This window comes from Apis florea, unplaced genomic scaffold (assembly GCF_048593485.1).
Source record: "Apis florea isolate Af1SG1 unplaced genomic scaffold, ASM4859348v1 contig_2839_pilon, whole genome shotgun sequence".
Classification (NCBI taxonomy): domain Eukaryota; kingdom Metazoa; phylum Arthropoda; class Insecta; order Hymenoptera; family Apidae; genus Apis; species Apis florea.
Window position 1 is genome coordinate 410667 of NW_028256653.1, and position 23638 is coordinate 434304.

Here is a 23638-nt window from a genome sequence, read left to right on the forward strand (position 1 = left end):
GAAATCTTCGAAGGAAGGGAGGATCGACAAAGTGTGTACCTTGGCGATGAATTCTGAACACGGGTCGGGTAAACAGTGATGCTTGAGTTGAAACTTTAACTCTACTTTCTGTGGAGCCAAGGGATTTTTCCAACTTGGTGGAAAAATTACGAGTATTACGTTTCACGTGGCGTCAAAGCGTAGTCGCCACGATTTTTATTATTGTGCACCCAGGTTGTTCCTCAAAATTCAATTTTTCGTGTTTGCAGGGTTCCGTGTTGAAGAATCTACTTCAACGGTGGTTTAATGCGATTTAACACGTTCCACGAAATCACGTACACAACCAGTGAGGGAAGTTTCCGTCACGTACCGATAAATTCGTTAAAACAAAGATTTGGAATTTCTAAGCCAATTGTTGGCTACGAGTTAAACATTTTTTCGAATCGATCGAACGACTTTTTCCCAACTTCGAATCACGCGAGTTTCACGCCTGCTTAGATACTTTAAACACGTGCTACAATTGAATTTCACTTGCAAAATTAAAAATTTTAAATCAACTGTTTTAGAGCGGAATTTAATTTTTCGCACGGTTAATTATACCATTATCTATATTAATACCATTTATATACTGTTTTTTATTATTATGATAGTAACCTTATTTTATTCTTATTATACGATTCGTTGCATTAGATTGTTGTATAATAAATGGTCTTTTCGAGGCCTCGTTTCAGTCATTATCAATCATAAAATACATTCAACGATTCTCTTTTATATAACTTTGATAATAGTTCTTTGAGCGACTTCTACTTCTTACTTTTTTTAAAAAATGCAAATGCCAGACCATTTTTCTTTGCGAATAAACTTGAAACCAGAAATAACAGAATAAAGAAAACGATGCATCTTTACGTGATTGAAATAAAAATAACAATGCATCATTTTATTTAAATTTTAACATTTAATTATAATTATAATTTAATAATAAATGTTTTTTATTATACAACGATCTAACAAATCAATTGTATATACGAAATTGTAATACGTTTTAAAATATGAACGATAAACATAAGAGACGAATTCTAAGAAATTCTCCTCCTAAATATCTCGCTACACACCTGGCGAAAATTCTCAGAATTTTATGTACAAAAAACGTTGAGCCTCACAATAATAACATACAGTTCAATACGTTGAACTTATCGCCGAACGAATCGCGATATACGTTTTATCCGTGTAAACACACAGGATCATTTCTTCGAAAATAACTTAACCGTTATCTGAGCTAACACGAATCCTATCTCTACGTACACGCGGCCGATAAAGTGGTATGAAAAACCATCATGGAGGATTCCTACCTTTATGATGCCTGAGGTGAGAGCGTCCGCAGCAAGGTTGCTCGTAGTACGCGTGGCCGGGATGCGCACCGGCAGGCCGACTTGCATGGCTCGATCCCAGGAACAGTCCCAAGACAGCTGCTAGAACAGCTGCTCTGACCAGCACCAACATGGCATCCGGTAATCTTCGTCGTTCCATCCTTGGACACGATTCACGGTAAAGGGCACACGCAAACTCGGCACGGATCGAACGAGGTAACGCTAATCAACCAGAAACATTACACCAAAACGCGCACGTGTATCGGTTGAAAATTCTCGTGGATCGCGGGAGAGAAGCAAACAAGGTCAATGTCGATTGAAAATGTACGATTCGACCTGGCCTTGGCTAACAGCACGCCATATTCTGTGTTCACGGTGTGGTTGTTGCCCTTTGCCGTTGGCAACGCGCTGACGTTCACCGATGCTACGAGTCTCGTTTTCACTATCCGTCTCACTCTCACGCACGCCAGATATAACGCGTCCGACAAGGTAGAATCTCGACCGCGTGCTGTGCTTCCTTCTCTCTCTCCCTCTCTCTCTCCCTTTCTCTCTTCCACCACACGGTCGTTTCGCCGGTTGTTCTCGTCCACTAGCTTCACCACTCTGCCTTTCGAGGACAAAGGAATTCTTCCTGTGCTTCTCTTTTCTTCAAAAAGAAATAAAAAGGCGCTCGTGTCCTTATAGTCCTCCCAGTCGCAGGTAGAGGGCCTTCAGATAGGCTCGTTCGGTAAGCACCGGATATGGCTGACAATGTCGTTAAATATAATTGCACGATCCTTCACTTTCGCCTTTTTATATTTTCTGTTTTTCCCTCTTCACTTTTGTGACACATACGAGCGTGATCGCGTCATAAAGAAAGGAATAACTTCTATAAAGGTCGCGGAATAAAAACGGAACACAACTGAGTCGACGTTCAAGGCTTTTATCTATGGCAAACGTTTAAAAATTCAACAATCCCTCTATGTCACTGACGTCCATGTTACACTTTCGTTCGCGCCATATTACGTCACCGTTGGAGTATACAATCGTGGCGATCGTTGAACCGTCGACGAGAATATAAGAACGAAATACATGTACGCGAGTTACGAAGAAACAACCGAGGAAATCGTGGGCAACTAAATATAAAGAGCACGTCGCGCGACGTCACATCTGTTGCTCGGCCCACGATCGAGTTGCGAGATTTTATTCCACATTCAAGGCAATTTTTCGTTAATCCCGTGACACCACGATTGTCTAGACGAGTGTCACAACATCGTTTCGTATCCACTGTTGAGACAAGACAGAACACGCGGTTCACAACTTTCTTATAAAACGAGGCGTCACGAACAACACGAACTGCATAAACCTCCCCCTATGGAGGCCGCGGCACGACTGTACTCTCGTATAAGAGTTGCCGCGTTCACAGGCGTCGGCAGCGCTCGGCAAACTTCGGCAATGTTCGGCTGCTCGTGCACCGCGACTCTATGATACACGCCAGTTTCTTCCAATCGGAGTCACTCATCGTTTACTGGTTTGAACGAATGTCCGAAGAAGCGTCACCCCTGATATTTCTCTTAACCCTCACCCTAGGGGTTCTTTTTATAGCTCATATGAAAAATTTTCTACGTGGAGTCAATATGGACAATGAAACGACTGTTCGAAGTTAGACTCTCTGGAGTAGCGATTTTCACTGTGAAGATTTGAATTATAAAGTGTTCCCTAGTTGCCACGAAACCTTGGTTATTTGTCTTCTGTCGCAGATTTTCTCTGTGTTAAAGATTCTAAATCCTTGACATTCGTATTTTTAATTATTATTTTTTTTTTTTTTTGCATTCGAGTAATTCGTTCAAACGCTGAAATACATTTGCTTACGATTAATGGTCGGTATGTAAAGACGATCGTAATCTATATCGATCGTGTTTAATAGTGTAACATGACGCAAACGCTATTACAAAGTTATTTTTATTTCTATGAAATTTAAATATTTATATAAGTTTCGCTATAACAACGAAATTTATTCGTGCTAAAGTACCTTAAAGTTTAAAGTTTAGACTGTTGACATACAATTGGAAATCACCTTATAGATAAACGAAAACTTCTAGCGAGTAAAGTTTTAGGGGAATAATTAAAACTCGCTTAATTATTGACAGCATTTACAATTAAATATCTAAAATATACACAGTATATTCTTAGACATAGTAGTTTTCTAAAGTTAAATAAAATGATGGTAACGTTAAGATTCAGTTAAATAGAACGTTTCCGTGTAAATTAACAGTCGGTGTGTTTCTTCGAATCGAAGAGTTTCACGGTGATTTAATAGAATCATCTTGCGCCTATTATTATTCAAATCATCCTAAATTGACTGAATATTAAATAAAGAAGAGGAAGAAGTAAAGAGAATATTTTAATTTTACTGTATAATATATTTCGTTAGTAGCAGTGAAAAAGCATTAAGAAATGATACAAATAAATTCATGTGGATTTCATTATTTTTCTTTATTTACCAAATAATGAAATTTTGAAAGTGGAGCATAGACTGTGTAAAAGCAAGAAGAGATAATCTTGATGGTAACGAAGGAAAAGGTTTTGAATAATGCTGCTTTGTGGTTTTCTTGAATTCTTCTGTTAAATTTCTCTAAGAAGAAAAATCTTTTGATCCAAACTTGTTTATAAAACACTAATATGGATCAATTTTTTAATCAACACAATAAAGCTTATAAAAATTAGTGCAATCGGATTGAAAACATTTTCTATAGCTCAAAATCAAGACAAAAATCAAGAATAATGAAATCGAATAGAACAGAATCGTATTCTCCATGAAGTATATTTGAACTCCACTCTTTTTCAAGCAATATCTTAAACAAACAATTTTTATTCTTATACACGTTTGAGTTATCTTGACATCCTGCTGATTATCTATGATTGTCATACAGTCTAAAAGAGTATTTCAACCTATGGATCGCAAATATTAGGTCACGATAAATTTTTAATGTATCGAGCAAAGATAGCCGAATCGTCGGAAATACACTCGTATCTCGCTCAAATATACATAATTTTATTAATACAATAATTTCATAAAATCAAATTTTTATTCATCGGTAACAATTATAAACAAATAGCAGAAAAATTGAACAATGTTTTATAAAAAAAAATATTGATTTCGCAATCCTCGAAACTTTGAATCAATTTTTATACCACGAACCCGCTTGAAAACCTTACGAATCGAGGCCTGGCTCGAGTTTAACGAAATCAATCGTATCGAAACACGTGGTAACGTATTCGCCAGAGGGTCGACAGCGAAACTCAAAGCCCTTCAAAAAGCTTGGTACGCCATCAACGACGCCGTCATCATCGACGTATAGCCCCAAGGAGATCTCTCGGATCGGTGCGCGCGTTCATCCGTCACGAACGAAGAAGTAGCGGATTGTATGAATAAGTCGATATGCTAATGTAAAAACCCTCGAAGTTAGCTGAGCCAAGGCTGAGCTGAAAAGAGGGGAAAGAAAGTTGCAAGGCGTATACCTGCGAAAGCGTAGAATCCACCCGCGAAACAGGAGACAATTTCGTATCATCCAACGGTGCCGCCATTACCACCATACTCGATACAAGACCGCTCCCTTTGTTGTTTCCACGGAGGAGACTCCCTGGCGAGGGAAGTCGTAAGAATTTTAGAACAAAGGAAAGAGAGCCGAGTCCTTGCCTTTTCCTAATTCATCTTCCCTCTCGCCCTTCCCTCGCCACCCTCCTGTCTTTTCTAGCCACGAACGAGGAGTCCCGCACCACGACCAACAAATCTGCCCATCCGCAGTCCCATTTCATTGAAATAGTTTAGAATTGCATGAGCCACCCCCCTCTTGTCCCTTTATCGTTTCTTACCGGGCCAACGAATCTCACCCCTTGACTACGTGTGACTGCTCTAAGCGGCGAACCTTTTCGAAAGAACCGGCAAATCGTTGGAAAAACCATAAATTGTTCGTATATCACGAATTGGTTAGCATTTGAAGTATAAATCCACACGACACAACCAGAATCTTGGAAGAATCGTGACATCGTGGGTCAGGAAATCGTATCCAGGAGGAAATGAAAAATTTGTCAGATTCAAAGGATTTAATTTAATTTATTAACCGAAGCAAGAGTTTGGACATTTTTATTCAGAGTACATTTTCAAACATTTCTTAATTTTTCATTGTATCGTCGATCTTTCCCTTTTAATCTGAATAAATTTATTTTATTTATATTTGTTTGAAATATTTTAAACACCGACAAAATTCGTTCGAAATTTCAACATTTCAAATTTCAGGTTACAAATAAAATGACGAGCATTGTGTACAGCGAAGAATACGTGCGTATATAATAGGTCTTGTCATGTTTACATGAGTGGCATATCCGAGAGGAGAGGCATTCTAAGTTGGGAACTTCTTAGAAATGGTCGAATACGAAAGAAGGTATTATTATTGTCGGCTGTTTCGCGGCATTCATTGCTGGACAGTGTTTCGTGATCGTATGACGGGGAGAGGCCTTCGTGAATTTCCTGGCGCCTGGTTAAATTTCGCCAAGTTCCCATAGAAGTTCTGACTTATGGAACGGTCTGAATGGACCTCCGTGCAACGCAGAAACACGCGATACGGGGAAGGAGGAGCTGATAAGTTTCGGTAAAGTTAAGTTACCGTTTAATGTTTCGTGTTTGATTTATAGACGTGTGAAATCCAGTTAATAGGATTTCGTCCCTATGACCGAGGAACGACGGTTTCATCCTTTATATAATATATATATATATATACGAATGGGAGTATATTTACCTTTATGCCAATAGCCAAAGTTTTCCGTGTTATTCAACTTTTGACTTTAGTAATTTTCCGCCGACACGATTCTAAATATGGTGTGTGGATCGATAACGAGTATATCAATTAACCATGATTTGGATTTGAGAATAATTTTGAAGAGAAGGTGAATTTTTAATTTTACGAAAAGATATTTCGGTAAGTGGATTTATCATAGAACAGTTTAATTATTAATTGAATTTCATGTTTTATATTTTTCGAATGCTAAATATTCTGATTATTTCAATGATTTTATTATAATTTTTGTTAAACATACGTTAAGTGAAAATTAACATATCGATTTATGTATTAAATTAAAATATAATTATTCTTTTAGTTTTATTTGAACTTTATATCTGAAAGCAGATTATACAAGTGAGCACAATATTAGTAGAAATTTCAAACTTCGAACGGACAAAATTTCACGTGTACCTGTAATACGAAGACCTGTGTGACACAAACTGGAAAGCACGAAATTGTGTGAAAAACTTTCATAATAATCCGTAGAAAGCAAATGTATGTACACGAAATTATACGACGTCGAATGAAAATTATTTCTTGCTGCATAGAAAACATCGAAAAAAAACCAATACGCAAAGTTAAACGAATTTCCATTTGTCCAAAAAAAAAAAAAGAGAGAGAACAAAGATACCGAGTTCATAAATGATCGGATGAAATAATAACGGTATTACGATATTGACTTAAAAATCATAAACACACGGTTTTTAATCGAAAACCATTTTCGAAAGCAGTACAAGTAACAAGAATCACCGTTTGTGTTTGCATTTCAATTCCATCCGAGAGATTAAACGTCAAGTTTCGAGAAGAACACGAGTGAAAAGTTAACCGCGTACTCGTATAATCGTGCTCGAATAAAACGATCTCGTCCCACGGTTCGAGTCCGTATTTTCACTGGAAATATTTTTACGTTATTTCCATATTCTTTCTCCCGTTTTCTCTCTTTCTCTTTCCTTTCTCTCTTTCTTTCTTTCTTTCTTTCTTTTTTTTTTTTTTTTTTACGATTCTTTGACAGTCGAAAGAGCATAAAATCCGAGGGTATTAAACGACTTCTCGAGCATCGTGACGACAGATCAATCGAAAGAGGAGGGTGGCCGATCGGTGGTCGCGTTATGCTTCGCGTTCGTCCGCCACATCCCTTCGTTTACTTCCGCTTCGACAGGAGTAAACGGTCGGTTTGTCGTAAAAAAAAAGGGCGACGAGACGACGGTTCCTCGCGAGATATTAAATATTCAACAACGTTAAATCGTCCAACGTTATCCTCTTACTTCCCTATACTTGGACGTGTTTGAAGCGGCGCCACGCCTCGTTGCTCTCGAAATCCCTTTTTAGCACGATTCGGGAATATTTGTCACCGTCGAAGATCAAGAAAATCCAAGGAGCGTATAAAAGGATGGAAAAATAGTAGATTTCCTTCCTTCTAGAGAAGACTGCCGAAATTTTCGTACTCTCACGCTTGTTTTAAAACGCATGCTCCCCTAAATGGTGGAACGTTCCCTCCTGACACTGTTAATTTCTCTCACAGTCCTTGGGCGTAATATTTTTCAATGAAAATAAAAATGATTTAGCAGGGAGCCCGGGAACCAGATCTCTTGCCCTAATTGAACAAACACCACGCGCGCGGGGTAAGAGAGAGGGAAAAAATGCGACAAGTAGAAAGAAAGAGAGAGAGAGAGAGAAGCGGGAGAGACTTGACTTGAAAAAATTCAACAATTACCCCCTCGTTCTCTCCCCCTTTAATCGTTGGACGTTGTTACGCGTCACAGGGATGAAATATTAACCACGTTTCCACTCTTTGAACCGGCTAAGAAACGCAATTCACGGAGATCATTAGATCGTCATTACGAGCGTCTAATTGCGACAAACTAACCGTCCCAATTGCTTCTGTGGACATCGATCCACGGCTCGAAAATTCCCGAGTGTGCACGCGACTCGCCGACTTAATTGCGCTCGGCCTGCCTCGACTCTTGCTTTTTATTATTCCCGGATCTCTCGGCCGGGAATGTATTCGCGTTTTATTCCTGGAATAATAATCGAGGCCCGTGATACACCTGTCACGATAACCACGAGTTCCAATCCCCTTTTCTTTCCCCTTGAAACATCAGCAACGGCCTGCTAAATTATACCCAATAACCCTCACTTATCTTGCCAACAGGCGAAAAACACATGATGCACGACAGCATCCCGATCTCGTCATCGAAGTCGAAGGAACAGGGAGAATCCGAATACACCGATTCCTCGCCACTGGATCCGGATAATGTCTTACTTTGCGGGCCTCGCGCGCCGCGGTGTTCTTTTATTCGGCCAAATCCACTTAGATCCCCGCGCCTCCTTTCTCGTGGCGCCCGATCAAATTAGAACATCAAAGCGAGGGACGCAATTTCCAAAAGGTACACCGAAAGGATGATCTCATTTAATTTCCTCCCTTCGAACGAAACGGCTGCAAACAGAATTGATATTTCCGCCCCCGCGAGCCCATTTTTCTTTCTCGAATATCGTCGGATCGAAGATTTACGAGGGAGGGATCGGAGGGAGGATGGTTGGTTACACGGATCGAATAATCATTTGAACGAGGCTTTTGAATAATTTTCGTAAACACGAGTTTCGTTTTTAAATAGAGATTTAGAGATTTATTTTAAACGATCTTTATAAAATAAGCTTCAAATGATTTTGAATGGTTTCTTGTAATTGTATACAATATGAAAATGAAAATGAAAATTTGAAGATTCATCGTAATTAATGATTTTAGTTATTCTGTGTGAAAACTGTGTCTGGCTTTGAATAATTTCCAAACATCCTTGACAACATGTTCAATAGTTTCAAATCACTTTGAATGCTCTTATATAAGAAATATATTCGTGATTATTTCTCAATCGAAACAGCCTTGAAGAGAAGCACCTTTAAATACCTCAAGTATTTTCAAGAGAAACAATCATATTCCTTTGTAACGATAACAATAAAAAACCGTGAGAGAATGAGTTCAGAACGACTTGGTAAAAAAAAAAAAAAGCTGTTAAATTCAAATAACAACTCCGAACGGTTTCCCAGACGGGGTTGCGCGTCATTCAAAAGGAAAACGTCGATTGCCAGGATATACAATTGACTTTGTCCGAAGAGAAAAATACATTTCGCGGTGTGAATAATCGTCCCAACCCCTGTTCAAAAATCGGCGAACAATCAATCGAAACGAGGGATCGATACCTGGGAGGAAAATTACTTTCCGATACAGGGGAAAGCCCTCCCCTCTCCCTAAACGAATCACGATCAAAGGGAAGCAGTCAATGGAGGTGCGCGAAATTGTGCCAAGGCTCGACGAGCGAGTAGAGTACAGGTCCGTCGTGCAATAACGACAAAAGGATCCTCCATCCTTCTTCGAGCACTCTCACAGGAATCGTATCGCGTTGCGGCTTAATCCGGCGTCCTCGATTTTAGTTAAGACGTCGCCTTTCGTCGTTTGCAGTCGAAGGACTCGAAGGATCGTAACGTCGTTCCGTTAGCTCGAAGAAGGGAGAGGTCTCTGTACGGGGGCGTAATCATCAAAGTGACCCACACCCCGTTAAACGGCGGCTCACGCCTCGATCACAGACAAGCCGCCGAGTGATACCAAGGCTGCCCTGCCTAGGGTGTCACGGTGGATTTAATTAATGCAATTTAGCATCCATCCATCATCTCTCGCGTTTTTGCGTTAACGAGGGCTCCCGCCTCGTGTTGCGTTGGCAGAGCCACGGGGGCACTTTGTCGACGGCCAAGCCTCTCGATTGTATCGACACCTGGACCACCCTCTCTTCCCTTCCTCTCGGTTACCTTCCTCCAGCGAAACCGGGGCTTTACGGTCACCCGCCCGTATTAAACTCTCTCTCTCTCCCTCCCCCCCCCTCTCTCTCTTTCTCTCTCTTTCTCTCTTCACGATGCAAGGCGTACGTTAGTCTCTTCTCCAAGCGGCTTGTGTGTGGAGGAGGGGAGGACAGCTACATCCTGTATCGACGTGCAGGGATAATAATGAGAAAAATATTAGACGACGAAACGACGCTTTTCTTGCACGGATTCACGGATCAGGTGCGGTCAGGATATTCGTTTATATAGGCGGATGCGGAATGGAAGGGGAAGGAGTGTAAGGGAGATGGATCACGCGCCAACTCTCGATAAAATGAACGACGATGGAGGCGGTTTTTTTTTTATTTTCTCCCAGTTTTCAACAACGTTCCTTCCTGTTTGGAACGTTGTCCCCCGCTCGGATAGCGGTTTCATAAAGCCGAGGCTCGTGTGAAAGTTTTCGCCTGTGAATTTAACGCCGGGCGCCGGTGTCTTGAGCGCAAAATCTGATTTATGAACGAGTTTATTGGAAAATGTAATCGATGCCGGCGACGAGGTGGCGTTTAGGACCGCGCACGGATTTTTGCAGTTTCTTCAGCGGGACGTTATCGGGTTGTTGAGATATTGATTGGAGTTTATGTGGTCGTTTTTGAGAAATTGAAAGAGATAAAAAGTTATCTTCGATTCTTTTCTTTGTTAGAAAAGAATGTTGTCATTTTAATGAGAATTCCTGGATGATATATATCGATCTAAAATTAAGAAAGTATTATTCATATAAGAAAATACTATTTTATTTGTCCCAATACTCGATAAAATAGTTGTTAATTTGGATGGATCTATGAAATACAAAAATAAGCCACAAATTTTGAAATATCTCGATCATCACGAAGTAAATAGCAAAACAACGTGCCAATATTTCTAGACGACTTAATCGCGATTTAAAAACTATATAATTTCAATCTCAAAAGTATTGATTAGAATAAAAGAAATCGCGGAATGTCAATCTTTCGATCGAATCCTATTTCCCTAACATAAGAAATTCAATTTCTAGGATCCAATACATTCGCGATACATACATGTTTCTCGAGCAACTACACGAGTACTATCGATCTCAAAAACAATTCGTCCAAGCGCATTTACTTTCTCCTTCCCGGCCGGAATGCCAGAAGGCAAAGCGTTCAATCCGAATCGTTTTGTAACCACGTCAAGAAGGAATCCTACACGAAGGCAAAGATCGATCAAGAGGCAAAACTGGGGCGTGTAAAGCGTGGATGGATCCTGTTTGTTCTCCACGGTATCGAAAAGAGTGAAATGGAAGCTGAAACGATGTAATCGCGAGAGGTGGGCAGAATCGGATAAGGCGAACGAGAGGGAATCTTCTTCTTCTTCTTCTTCTTCTTCTTCTTCTTCTTCTTCTTCTTCTTCTTCTTCTTCTTCTGGCAGAACCGGCAAACCTTGGAAACGACCGCGATCTCGTGCAATAAGAGAGCTTTCGAGCTTGTGAATTACACCAGATGAGATGTGGTTACCGTGCTCCGAAATAACGAGGGATAGCTAATGTCATACGTTTCAACTGCAGAAACCGCGAGTTCGAAGTGATAAAGTGCAGTTTCATCCAAGAGAAATCCAATTATTTTCATCGAGTTTCTTCTTTTCTGCTTGTAAGTTGAGATTGATAATTGATGAAATTTGGATTCATTTTCTTCTGATAGCTTTTAATATTTAAAAAGTTCAAGTCTAAAATTGAGATTAAGTTAAAATATTCGTTTGATCTTGATTAAATTTTGATGTTATTGTAATTATTTTATCAGGAGTATATCTGAGACTGTGTCAATATAAATAATTTTTTTCCCCCAAATTTACTAGATTATAAAGGAGAACGAATTTATCATCATACGCGAAGATACAAAATGTTAAAACTTAACCAACATTAAAACTTTGGTTATTCATCCGTTCACTGACACTCGTGTAATATGTTCGTAACTGAAACGAAAAGCAAAACTGAACTCGGATGAAAAATTTCCATCTCGAGATTCGTAATCCGAGGATTGACAGAGGGCAAATTAACTATCCCCGTTTCATGCTGCCACAATTTCCACAGAAAATAGCTGTCACGGAATAAGTAGCGGTTGCACAGAAATCGATAATATCGCATTGAATGACAGGCTAATCGAGATTGCCTGACAAGAACGAAGAATAATCGTAAATTATTATTTTGAGAAAGATAATCACGGATTATTTTTAATGTAATTTCATGGTTAAAATTACGAGTTATTCCAAGGTTACGATCTCGATAAAACACATTTTTATTCTTTTTCTAGAGAAGAAAGAAAAATTATAATCCGATATAAATCAATCGACATTATACGATGTTGATTTAAATCTACACTCTGAAGCATTTATCATAATGTATCATATCGTAATAAATGATAGTATTCCATCGTTGCAGGCAAAACAAATAAAAACTCGTCCAGCATTGAACGCCGTTAAACATGCATTTAACTTTTTTCTTTGAAAAACTTTCCATTTGATGAAAGCGATGTTTCATACGAACCCGCCAAATAATTATAATTACGATCTTCGTAAAAACGAGCAGATTTATGAACGCGCCGTAGCTATCGTGACGTGTTTCACTCCCCACCATTTTTATCCCAATCGATAATCGCATCGACCGTATCGAGACTGTCATTTTTCACGAGGATCGTATCGTATCGAATCGTTAATGGCGTCAACGACAGTGTTAAGTAACATTTAGTGAACGTGGTGTGTACATTTTTCATGGCAATATGCTTACCGCGATGGGTTAACGATCGGTTGGAATGAATGCGGCTTAATTGGTGGGCGAGGCCTCGCTAATTATATAGCTGATTGTCGATGCGCCCATCGGCAGACCGCCATCTGCATTACCAGTGATTACAGTGAAATGTCCATTCGAAACGATCAAGCCGTTCTCCCCACCGCGTATTTCGTCTCTACCCTTGATCGTGCGAGCAATCCGGATTGATTATACATTCCGTTTCAACGGATTCGGCCAGTAGTGCATTTTTCACGAGCAGTTAACCGAAGTAATTAGTCACCGGGCCGGCAAGCAACCGGAATAAACGGCCTAACCTAAAAAGCGTTTTGCGCCAACGGGACGGATCGATGCGTGCCACTGTGATAACCACCAGGCTTTTCCGGCTCTCCAGACGTCAATTACTCGAGTTTAACAAGAAAACGAAAAATCGTGAGTATAACAAACATCCAAGAAAAGATTTATTTTATTTTTCTTTTCCTTTTTGATATATCGAGAATACGTAGCGCGTATGATTTTCGTCAAATTTTTCGACTCGATAAATAAGAAAAAGAATGAAGCAAAGTTAACGAAAAATAAAGTAGAGGAGACAATTCTATTACGATAATTCGCGTTTAATTTTTTCTCTTCCATATTTCGAAACCAATTATATCGAAAAATATTCGATAAAGCTAATTATAATAATAATATAAATCCGTGGAGATAATTTTCCATTTTCGACGCTGTTACATCTCTAAATATCTTCGAACGAAACAAACGAAAAAAATATTCGATTGTACGATAATCAATTTATTTACGTATCGATGACTAACGAACGGATAAAAATTAAATTTTCGTAGATAAAGTTGTTATTGAAATCCTGCAAGTCTGGTCGTACGATCCGTTTGTTCTAATGCAGGAACATTAATTCCCAGTCGCATTGTCGCAGCCGCACGCACACACACGCTCATAACAATTGCTTTTAATTGCATCGACCGTCCGGTTAATTGTCTAGACAACGGAGCTTGATTGAAGGCGGTACGGTAAAACGAACAGAGACGGTAATGATTCTCAAACTTTCCTTCACTCTCCACGTCCGTTGTAATATCATTAAGGACATCGATATTGAATAATTTATAACGAAATATACGTGAAAAAAATTTTTTCTTTCGTTTCCATCAATATTTCGTCGAAATAGTTCCGTTTCGTTCATTTCATTCGACGTATACTCGAGCTCAAAACTCTTGAGATTGATCTTTTTCGAAAAAACTTTTATATATCGTTATTATAGATGTAAATTTTCGTTTTATGCAAATTTTTATACAATTATCGTTAGATGTATATTTTGTCTAAATTACGAATATTAAATTAGATAGATATATTTATTTATTTTTTTTAATTAATTAAGATTAGATAAGATTTTTTCCAAATTTTCTCTTTTTATCAGAAAGAGAAACAGTTTGTTTCGAGTGGATATTCGAATTAAAAAGAATTATTCATTTTTTTTTTTTTTTTTTTTTTTAATAATTCAAAATCGATATTCTTCCACGAAAGTTTCGTTCGATTCAACGCTCCACCGAAATCAATTTAGCTCGAGATATTCGGTATAAAATGTCTCCACCCCCTCGAATCCGGAACAATAACTCGACATTATACAAATCAAACGGTGATATTCATGAGCCAGAAAGTCAGAGGGTTGAGATATAATTGCATTAGCCGTACATCCCGAACTACATCAAGGCCTTCTCCACCGAAACCCTTCGCCGTTTCGATTCCTGCCGGATAATCAGTCGCGTTTTACGCGTTTCCACCCCGGTGGCTGACGAAATTGCGTTACCTCGCGCGTCTACGGCTGAAAATTCCGCAGTAAGATGCGAAAGCGCCCCGATGTAAAACAAAAATATCGGCGGAAAGTGCTGTAAACTTCAATTTAAGTAAGCTCTCACCCCCGGTGACAAATTGAATTTCGACGGTAAAAGAGAAACTGAGTGACAGAAAAATCGATAAGTGGAAATGGAACGCGTTACCTGAAAAATGTAAGCGGAAAAATATGTAAACGTACACAAAGAAATATCACGCGAGTTCAAAATTATTCTCTCTCTCTCTCTCTCTCTCTCTTCGCTTACTTTTCGATTATCGCTAACCAATCGTTGGTCGAAATGATATTTTCCACTTGGGTCGAAATTTGCCAACGAAACTTTATATCATCGGCATCGAGGAAACTATAAAAAAAAGTAAGTTTTAAAAGGAAGCTAACGTGAGAGGTTTCTAAAAAGGGCAAAGCGATTCATAGCTCGAGTTCCGTCGAATCAACCGGCCATTACTTCAGCCAGACGATCGTTCCACGGGTTTCGCAGTCGAATTGCCCCTAAGCACGAACCGATAAACAGGACAGAATGCTCGTTCGAAATTCTTGGAAAACGTCGACGACCGGCGGAACAATCGTTTTCTACGATGAGCGAAACTCGATCAACTTGGCAAACGTATATCAACAACGCGGATTGTAAACTTACGATCAGTAATTCGAAAGGAACGAAAATCTTCCACTTGTCGAGGAAGTCCGATTTATAAAAATTTCTGTTATCAATCAATATCTTTGGAATTGCAATGAATCCAAGACGAGTTCAACTTTGATTCAGATGTATTCACATAATCAGGACAGTGATATTTATAATGTGAACTTATAAATGAAAAGAAACTCGAGGATATACCGCAAATAAAATGATTGACAAAAATATGTAGATTGTAATATATATACGAATATAAGAGTAACGTGACGGATGTTAGAATTACAAATGGAGGAATCAAATTTAGACTCGAAGATATCGATATATTTTTAATAATGAAATGGAGACAGAGATTGCCACATCTATTCCATCTGGAATACGAAGAAAAGAAAGCATTTGAGTGGAAAATCCATTTGCGGCGAAGCGACGTAAATTTTGACGTGTTCGATCCTCCACATTTTATACAAACACTATACTTTACAATACGACTACATTTCACTTAGCATCGAAGAGTCAAATATTACTCGATACTAACCGGAAGAAGAATTCGCTCTACATTTTCCCACCTTCTCAATTAAAAAAAATTCACAGATACTCGAATCGACCGCCTAAAGATACCCGCGACACGAGGATGGACATCGCGTTGACGAGCGGGTTCGCGGATTGAAGATGGGAAGTCGAGTTGGGGGGAGCGAAAAGTGGAGAGGACCACGGCAGATGACGGGCACGCCTTTCAGTTTTGCCAGGCGAGGGGAAATTGAAACAGCTAACCGCGTTCGTGGAGGGTGGAAACAAGAGGAGGAGGGGGCCTGTATCGAAGAGAGGGATAATAGAAGAACGGACGGGGTGGAAATCTGCGCGGCGAGAAGGAAACGACGCGGAGGGGAGGAGAGATTCAATCAAACGAACGCATATAAATGAGTCGTTTCAGGGTAAAACTGAATTATACGACGGCGTGCACACAATCCGCGGACGCGTAGAGAAGGAAGGATCGCGAGTTGCAAGCCGACTTGTACATATACACCCGCCTCCTCCTGGACCCCTTACGACCAAAGATTCGGATTTGGATAGCGCGTTTGAATGGGTTGACGAGAGAGGGCCAGGCACGGTTCTATAAAGTGGCCAAAGGGAGATCCTTATCCACAGAGAAGAAGCTGTTCCCCGTTGAACGGCCGATACGAGTTTCGAACGACAAGAACGACTCCCCCAAGACCGGATATACACCGGTTCCTTTTTTCTCCTCCTTCTTTTCCTCCTTTCGCAGTATCGTCGTTTGCATGATAACGAGCATTCAAAGGAAGCTAGGGAGGGAAGGGGCAGTTCCGGGAAATCGTTGCCGGGGAGTTGGTCGCGTGCGAGCCCGCGTAATCGCGAGAAGCTGTGCGTGACGACGCGTTATTTTTTCGCAGGGGTGTATATACGCCGGTGTCCCTCCGGTATCGACGTCCACTTTTTCAAACGCTATCTAGAGCCTCGTTCGGGCGGTGAAATATTTCTAGTACGGAATTTGGATAGGGGAGTCGTCGTTTACTTTTCTTTTCGAAGCAGCGTAACGATGATCGAAAGAACAATTTTCATTCCTGCGTGCGTGCGTAATACCCATATTTTAGGATCCCGCGATAAAATATCTTAGCCTGTTATTCTCCATACTTTCAATCGTACTCTACCTTTGAATCGAGTGTGTCTAAACAATTACAAACTTGAACGTTTCAAAATCTCGTGGCGAAGCCTGGAACGGTCGAGTTATCGAAACGGCGGTAATAAAAATTCCTCGAAATGGAAAAGTTTGGGCGAACGATAGCATCCCCCTCGAGCTGATCAATCAAGCCGGTATAATCTGTTCGCGGGAAGCAAAGCTCGACAATCATCAGCGTCACGCGATAAGAGGGTTGACGAGGAAAAAAAGAAAAAAGAAAAATGTTCATCCGGCGGCGAGATGGACGTTTCCTCGACGCGAATAAGGGAGTTCTCTGGCAGACCGCTGCTAGGAAATTAAATAACCAAACTTTTCCCTGAAACATTCCCCGAGCGAACTCTCTGTTCTTACCCCTCCTGTAACTGGGCAAGGAGGGGTAGATGGACGACGGTGAAGTGACTGGAAAGAATCGAAAGAACAAACGGTGGTGGCGACTGGGGAGGGGGAGGATGAGCGAGGCATTAAGCCTCGCAAGAAAACTCTAAGACAAACGCTAAGATTCTGTCCGCCATTTTCTGCCCTCTTTCTGTATACGACGCAGGAGTTGGCCTCGCTTCAACGAATTTTCGAACTTTCCACGGCGTCTTTCCGTTCAACGCTCGCCATTCCTCTGCCGGCCTCCATCGTGAATAGTTGGGAAGAATTTTTTTCCTCCCCCTCCAACTCCCCCTTGGAACTCGATTCTTTGTCGGCCAAGTTTCCTTCTCGTTATGCCAATGACCGGATATCGTCGTGTAGGGAAATTTAAAAGTTGCTCGGCTGACCGGGTAACGCGGTCAATCGGGTGCACAAGCGGAAATAAGATGAAAATTTGATCGAACCAGTCGATAGCCGAGTGAAATATGAATTTTCCCGATTGGGTTTTCGTTGTGTCCTTTTTTCTCGATCGCGTTGCATAGTTAAACATCCGTTTAATATTCCGGGCCGAGTATGTATGTTTAATTTCTACGATGCGTGTATTCGACTTGAGTTCGAAAGTCAAATTGAAAATTTACTCCCCAATTTTTTCGAAAAATTTAACGTTTTGTGTGCCGATACTGCTGGTATCGTACTGGTGTTTAACTTTTCAAAAACCGAATGATTAGTCGTGGCGGAGTTTTCGGCTTCCGTTTGCACACACGAAAAATGCCACGACTTGTATCGTTAAAAAATCAGGAGGTTTTTACCTCAATTTTAGAACATCGATTAACTCGTCGTTGCCCTTTTATTTCAAGAATCACAGGTTTTTGTCAATTTGAAACAAAATCTGAAAAATTAATAATACCAAATCTGGAATACAGATTTAGAGAAGTCATTTCTTTTTATCATTGTGATCTATCAATAAGTTTGAAATTACAGGTAGAATAGCATCTTTACATTACATTAAATTTTCTCTTCTTCTATCATTATAAAATACAATTCCCCGATTCCAAATTCTTACGAATATAATTGCGGATAAGGAAGGAATACGAGAATGATCTCGAGGAACGAAGAACGAACGAATGAACACGTTATTAAAATTGCATCAAAATGAAAATTTACAAATTTACTTACATATCTGACAATTCTCTCGAATAAATAATTTTATTCGCAACAAAGAGTTAAGCAGCGTTCGAGCCATTGAAAGTTTCGAAAATCGATATGTAACTTGGGGGTTAAACGGAATTCCAGCTCGGTATTAATGCAAGCGAACGGTGTTTCTGAATAGAAGAAGAGGAAGGGCTGGAAATTCGGATATGTTTGGATATCGAGTGCTTCCTGTATAAGCGAAGCTACCTTCGGGAGCGTCGTCAGCAATCAGTAAACACAATAAAGGAACAACTGCTTTGAGCCCTGTAGACGCTGATAATTGGACGAGGCTTTTGCAATACAGGCTTTAACAGATCCCTTCTCGTTCGTTCCCCGTGTCGGCGTTGTCCAGAGGTGTCCAGAATAGCTCGAGGTAACGAGGCAATCTAGAAATGCGATTTGGCTTAACGACAAAAGCGATTTCCAATCACCAGAAACAACAGGAGGGCAGGCAACTTGCATAACCTCGCACCTGGCACGATTTCGACGAATTCAGGGGAAGAGGAGGGAGAGAAAAAAAAAAGGAAATACACGGGAACTTGTAATCCACCGATTGAAACGCGAAACCAAATTGATTTCTTTTTTCCTCCGATAGGGGGAAGCTCGGGTTTTGGATCTCGCCAGACACGACGATTTTGCTGTTAGATTATATAGATAGAATTTCTAGCTTCATGGAAATTATTCTAAAATATAATTCGACCAATTATTTAAATAGTAAGAGTCCTGTATTCGAAATATTTTATGTCGTTCAAGCTTCGATTTCAATAAAATTGTACGTTAAATCGATGAATCGAAGTTAAGGAATGTCTGGTTACTTGTCAAATATTTCGTATACAAAAGTTCGAGCATCAAACGGAATCGTAACCGAGTGAGAGATCATAAGTGGTGCACAGAGGACGTTCAAAGAAACTTTGTTATCTCTGAGAGGAATACTTTCATATTTTCTAATCTCGTCACGTTGCTCTCCCCGCGCGTAATTTACTTAAATATCAGTTGGGCGGCAACAGTAAAAGATATTACATTTCTTAATGGGCCCATTTACTAGCGGGGTAGACAGTAAAGGAATTCCTTTGCCCTCGTATTTTTCGTCCCGTGTATCGCAAATACTGCGTTACTGCGATAATTCGGGGCTCGCCTTTCGTTACGTATTATTATCAAGAGCGAATGCACTTTACGACTGCGCCGATAAGAAGCGAAAGACAGCGTTGGCAAGAGGATGGCCTGGCTTGTTGGCTCGCGGCCGCTGGCAAAAACGACGCGGAGGACATGCACCTTGCATTTGCGCATACAATCCGCAGTTGGTTTTACGCTGCCCCGTCAAATTTATGGGACTCTCCATGTCGAAATTGCCTTTCCTCCCTACCCCAACCATAACTGCGACCCTCTCCTTATCTTTCGATCGATCTTCGCTCGAATTACATCGCCGTCCAATAACAAATTTATAATCCAACGAAAAATATGGGTACTAATTTTTTTGTATTATTATTCGATTTTAGAAACGAAGGTGGATAAAGAATAATTAACGATAGAAACGATAGAAACTGCGACCCTCTCCTTATCTTTCGATCGATCTTCGCTCGAATTACATCGCCGTCCAATAACAAATTTATAATCCAACGAAAAATATGGGTACTAATTTTCTTCCGTTATTCTCGAAACGAAGGTGGATAAAGAATAATTGAATAAAATTTCACACGAGTCAAACATAATCGTTAATTTCGATGAAAACAACAACGAAATCTTGGTTCCAACTTGGTCATTTTTTTGCCATTAAAAAATTATCTTCCATCTTGGCGAGTCTGTCTCTGCCATCGTTCAAAGAGCGTACCTCGACAAGGGTTGCTGAGATTCAGTTTTCCCCGGATGATGAATGTCGATGCTCCCGCGAGGGGGAAGGGGATATTCCTGCGTGTCGAGGATTCGAAAAAAAGAAAAAAAAAAAAAAAAAAAAGAAGAGACGAATGAAAAGACTGGATGACGAGGATAGCGGAAATACTGGTACTGGATCATGTGTTCATCGGATGCGAGAAGAAAAGTGGGAGCGAGCGAGAAATGGGAAGAAGCGTAAGAAGCGAGATTTCATCGTGCGCTTGCCTGCATCATCAGTCGGCGTAACGGTTCGGCAGAGGCGGACGAAACGGGCAATTTTTCACGGGCGGAAACCGGAAACGGGTTCGGCGAACACGTGGAACGAACCTATACACGGACGATTGTCCCTGGATCGCGCAAAAAATCGGGGCCCTTATCGGGTTAGCGACAGAAAGTGATTAGATTCGTCCGTTGTTTATATTTCTTTTTTTCGTTGTTGTTGTCATTTTTCATTTTTAATTTAATAATGTCGGGGAATTTTTAATAGACAATGATAGGAGCTAAGATGTTGCGATATGCACGAGATTGTGAAGTTAAAATTATATAGCGATAGTTGGAGTTGGGGTTGTAAGGAAAATTGTTACGTATTATTATTGTTGGTAGATTTTTTAAATGATTTTTTAGAACGAAAAAAAAGTAATTGAAATAATATTCGTCTTATCCTTTGCCTGTTAGTTAAAAGTTGAGCAGGTCAGTCGAAACATCGGTCAATGTCGCAATTCGATATTACAATTTATGACTTGAACATAATATCGTGCGTTATAACGATGGTGTCGATTTTTCTTGATCTCGTTCTTGATGTCGTACAGATTAATTTCACAAAAAGGGTAATTAAAGAAGATCGAGCGCGATCTTCACGACAGATATCGAAGGAGATTCAATTTTGAGATTAAAAAATTTTAAAAACGCGACGACACGGAATTTTCGGTGGAAAGTTTGCATCTTTGATGGAGTGGAAAATAAGAGGTTCGTATTTGTATTCCACGAGAATCATAAGCAATGCTTCTTCTTGACACTGAATTTGGAATTTCTATTTTCGAGTCGAGGATTGAAAGCAAATTGGTGTTTCGCGTTGAATTAAATTAACATTTTCGCGATGTGTTGAGCGGAGTACGAACTTTGATGGTTGTAATGTGCACTTTCTGACAGAAAATGGATGAAACGAGGCATTAATGGATATTCCATCTTTATTTGCTGTTCGTAATTCGGTTTAGAGAATCATTAACTTGGGTAACTTAGCTCAGCAACGTCGAGTAAAAAGAAGCATTTCTCTGAATAACATATCGTACGTATTTCGTTGAATGTATCGTAATATCAATAAAATAAATTGTTTAGATTAAAAAATTTAACGAATCGTCGTTCAAAGTCTAATCTAAAATCTCGTGGAACAGTAAACATATGGAAATTTTTCATTTCCCTTAAAAACATCCTCCCCCTGAAACTCTGTCCCTATTTCATTTCGAATCTCAAGAGTGTCGATGCAATAAAAAAACATTACTATCCTTTAATTAATTTCTTCGATCAAGAATTCCGCGCGTAAAGCGGAGAGTATCAAAGAACAAAGCGTTATAAACGCTCTGTGTCGAAAACGAATAAAACATTAAAGAAATATAAAAGAAACATATATATATATATATTCTTACAGAACAAAGAATCGGTAAGAAGCGTACTCGACAAAGCTCGATTAACTCGCTTCTCGATCCTCGCGGAAAGGAATATAAAAAAAAAAAAAAAAAAAGAAAGAAAAAAAAATAAGTAAATAAATAAAGTCAAAGGGATATCGGTTTAAGAGAAACGACGCAACGTGAAAAGTTCGATGAAAGGAATATAGGGGTATTAAAAGAAGGGGATGGAGGAAGAGGACGCGGCAATAATGGTAACACCGCAAAGAATAGTTTCTCTGGTTCCATAAAGAAATGCAGAAGCGGGACCGGAAGAGAAAGGGAAGTATCAAAAAGGAAGTAGATATGGATGCTTGGTAACCGAGAAAAGAGGACGAGAGAGAGTGGGGGTGGGGGGGAGGGCGTACGTATTACGTCAAAGGCTACATCGTCGGAAACGGAAGTGAGGTGATGCTTATTCAGTCGGAAGTTGCAACGGAGCTTGCTGGCTTTCACAGAGAGGAGGGGCTCCGCCGCTGTGGAGCGGAGCAAAGAGACAGGAAGGAAAGGAGAGACGGGGGGAGGGATGGAGGAGGAGGACCTATCGGCCGGAAGGCGTAGATACTCTATCTATCGTGGTCGCGATAGATAATTCTCTGGAAAACTCGATAAAACGGTTTCGACGGTTGTTCGCGCTCGAAAACCCTCGTCTCTGTGTCACGCGATCCATTCCCTCCCCTCCGATGTTTCTAATTACCATTGGATACGCAGGTAACAGTCTTGATTTTCTTGATATGTATCTTATTTGATTACGTGCAAACGGTTTTTGATTCGTCGATATATGTTCGATTTTAAGGGGGAGATATGATAAAGTTTTAAAGATTCGCTGCCACGTTCGTTTTTATCCAAATCGCAGAAGGATTCGCTGCTGACGCGGTCGAGTGTGCTTCCACGCATAAATACGTAATTTGTCGATATTATACCGTCAACATTGACCGCCCGCTCGTCTCGTTGCCGATTTTTATTTCTCGAGTCAAAGAACGATATCCACCAGCATATCGAGTATATAATAATTATAAGTGCTAAGTAAATATAACTCGGTGGTTGTGTGTCGAATCTTCAACGATTCGATAGCCAAATATCGGCGATGCTCGAATACGTTGGCTCACATTGGCCCAACGTGCATAGATAGCACGACGTTAAACATCTCGAGCAGAGATTGAAATTTTCGATAATCATGGAACGAAACATGGAGTAGATATGGCGCGTAAGAAGCGTTTCATCGGCCGAGGCGGCAAACGTATGGCGGAGCGTGATTTCGTCTTGTTATGCTGATCGAATTTATGGTTAAATCGCACGGTGCTCTCTCGTTAACGCTTTCCTGTGTCTCGTTGAAATCGAGAGTGGTTCGACGTGTTCCTTAATAATAGCCGTAAAATTTTAGACAAGTCGCAACGTATGAGAGTCCTGGCACGAATCACGGGTTGGAAAATCTGAGTTTAAATTTGAAGATAGCACAGTGAAAATTTTTGTTGTACTTGCGAAAAATTTTTAAAGGGAATTTGAAAATTCGTGTAACGTTTGTTATCGATAAAGAGTGATTTCCAGCTATTGTAGATGTGATAAATCTCACGGGTGTTCAATACATTAAACAGAAATTTATCATCG

The 23638-nt window shown here is 40.1% G+C and overlaps 1 protein-coding gene and 2 long non-coding RNA genes across 6 annotated transcripts in view; 2 read left to right on the plus strand and 1 right to left on the minus strand.

Moving 5' to 3' along the window:
• Sema2a (Semaphorin 2a) overlaps positions 1-23638 on the minus strand; it is a 677811-nt gene that overhangs the window by 371587 nt on the left and 282586 nt on the right. For 2 of the 3 annotated variants that reach the window (XM_086907345.1, XM_003693921.4), the window contains exon 1: positions 1329-2696. The exons of the other annotated variant lie outside the window; for it this stretch is intronic. In XM_086907345.1, coding sequence (XP_086763471.1) covers positions 1329-1506 — 178 coding nt within the window. In that variant the 5' untranslated portion in view covers positions 1507-2696. Of the gene's footprint in view, positions 1-1328; positions 2697-23638 lie in introns of those variants that run through there. 3 annotated transcript variants of the gene reach the window in all.
• Positions 10351-12467, plus strand: LOC147657749 (uncharacterized). The gene is made up of 4 exons (XR_015291817.1): positions 10351-10865; positions 11028-11317; positions 11420-11637; positions 11843-12467. It is a non-coding gene; the product is annotated as an uncharacterized LOC147657749 (long non-coding RNA).
• LOC147657750 (uncharacterized) overlaps positions 12680-23638 on the plus strand; it is a 62198-nt gene continuing 51239 nt past the window's right edge. For both annotated transcript variants that reach the window (XR_015291835.1, XR_015291834.1), the window contains exon 1: positions 12680-13202. This is a non-coding gene — a long non-coding RNA (uncharacterized LOC147657750). The remainder of the gene's footprint in view (positions 13203-23638) is intronic.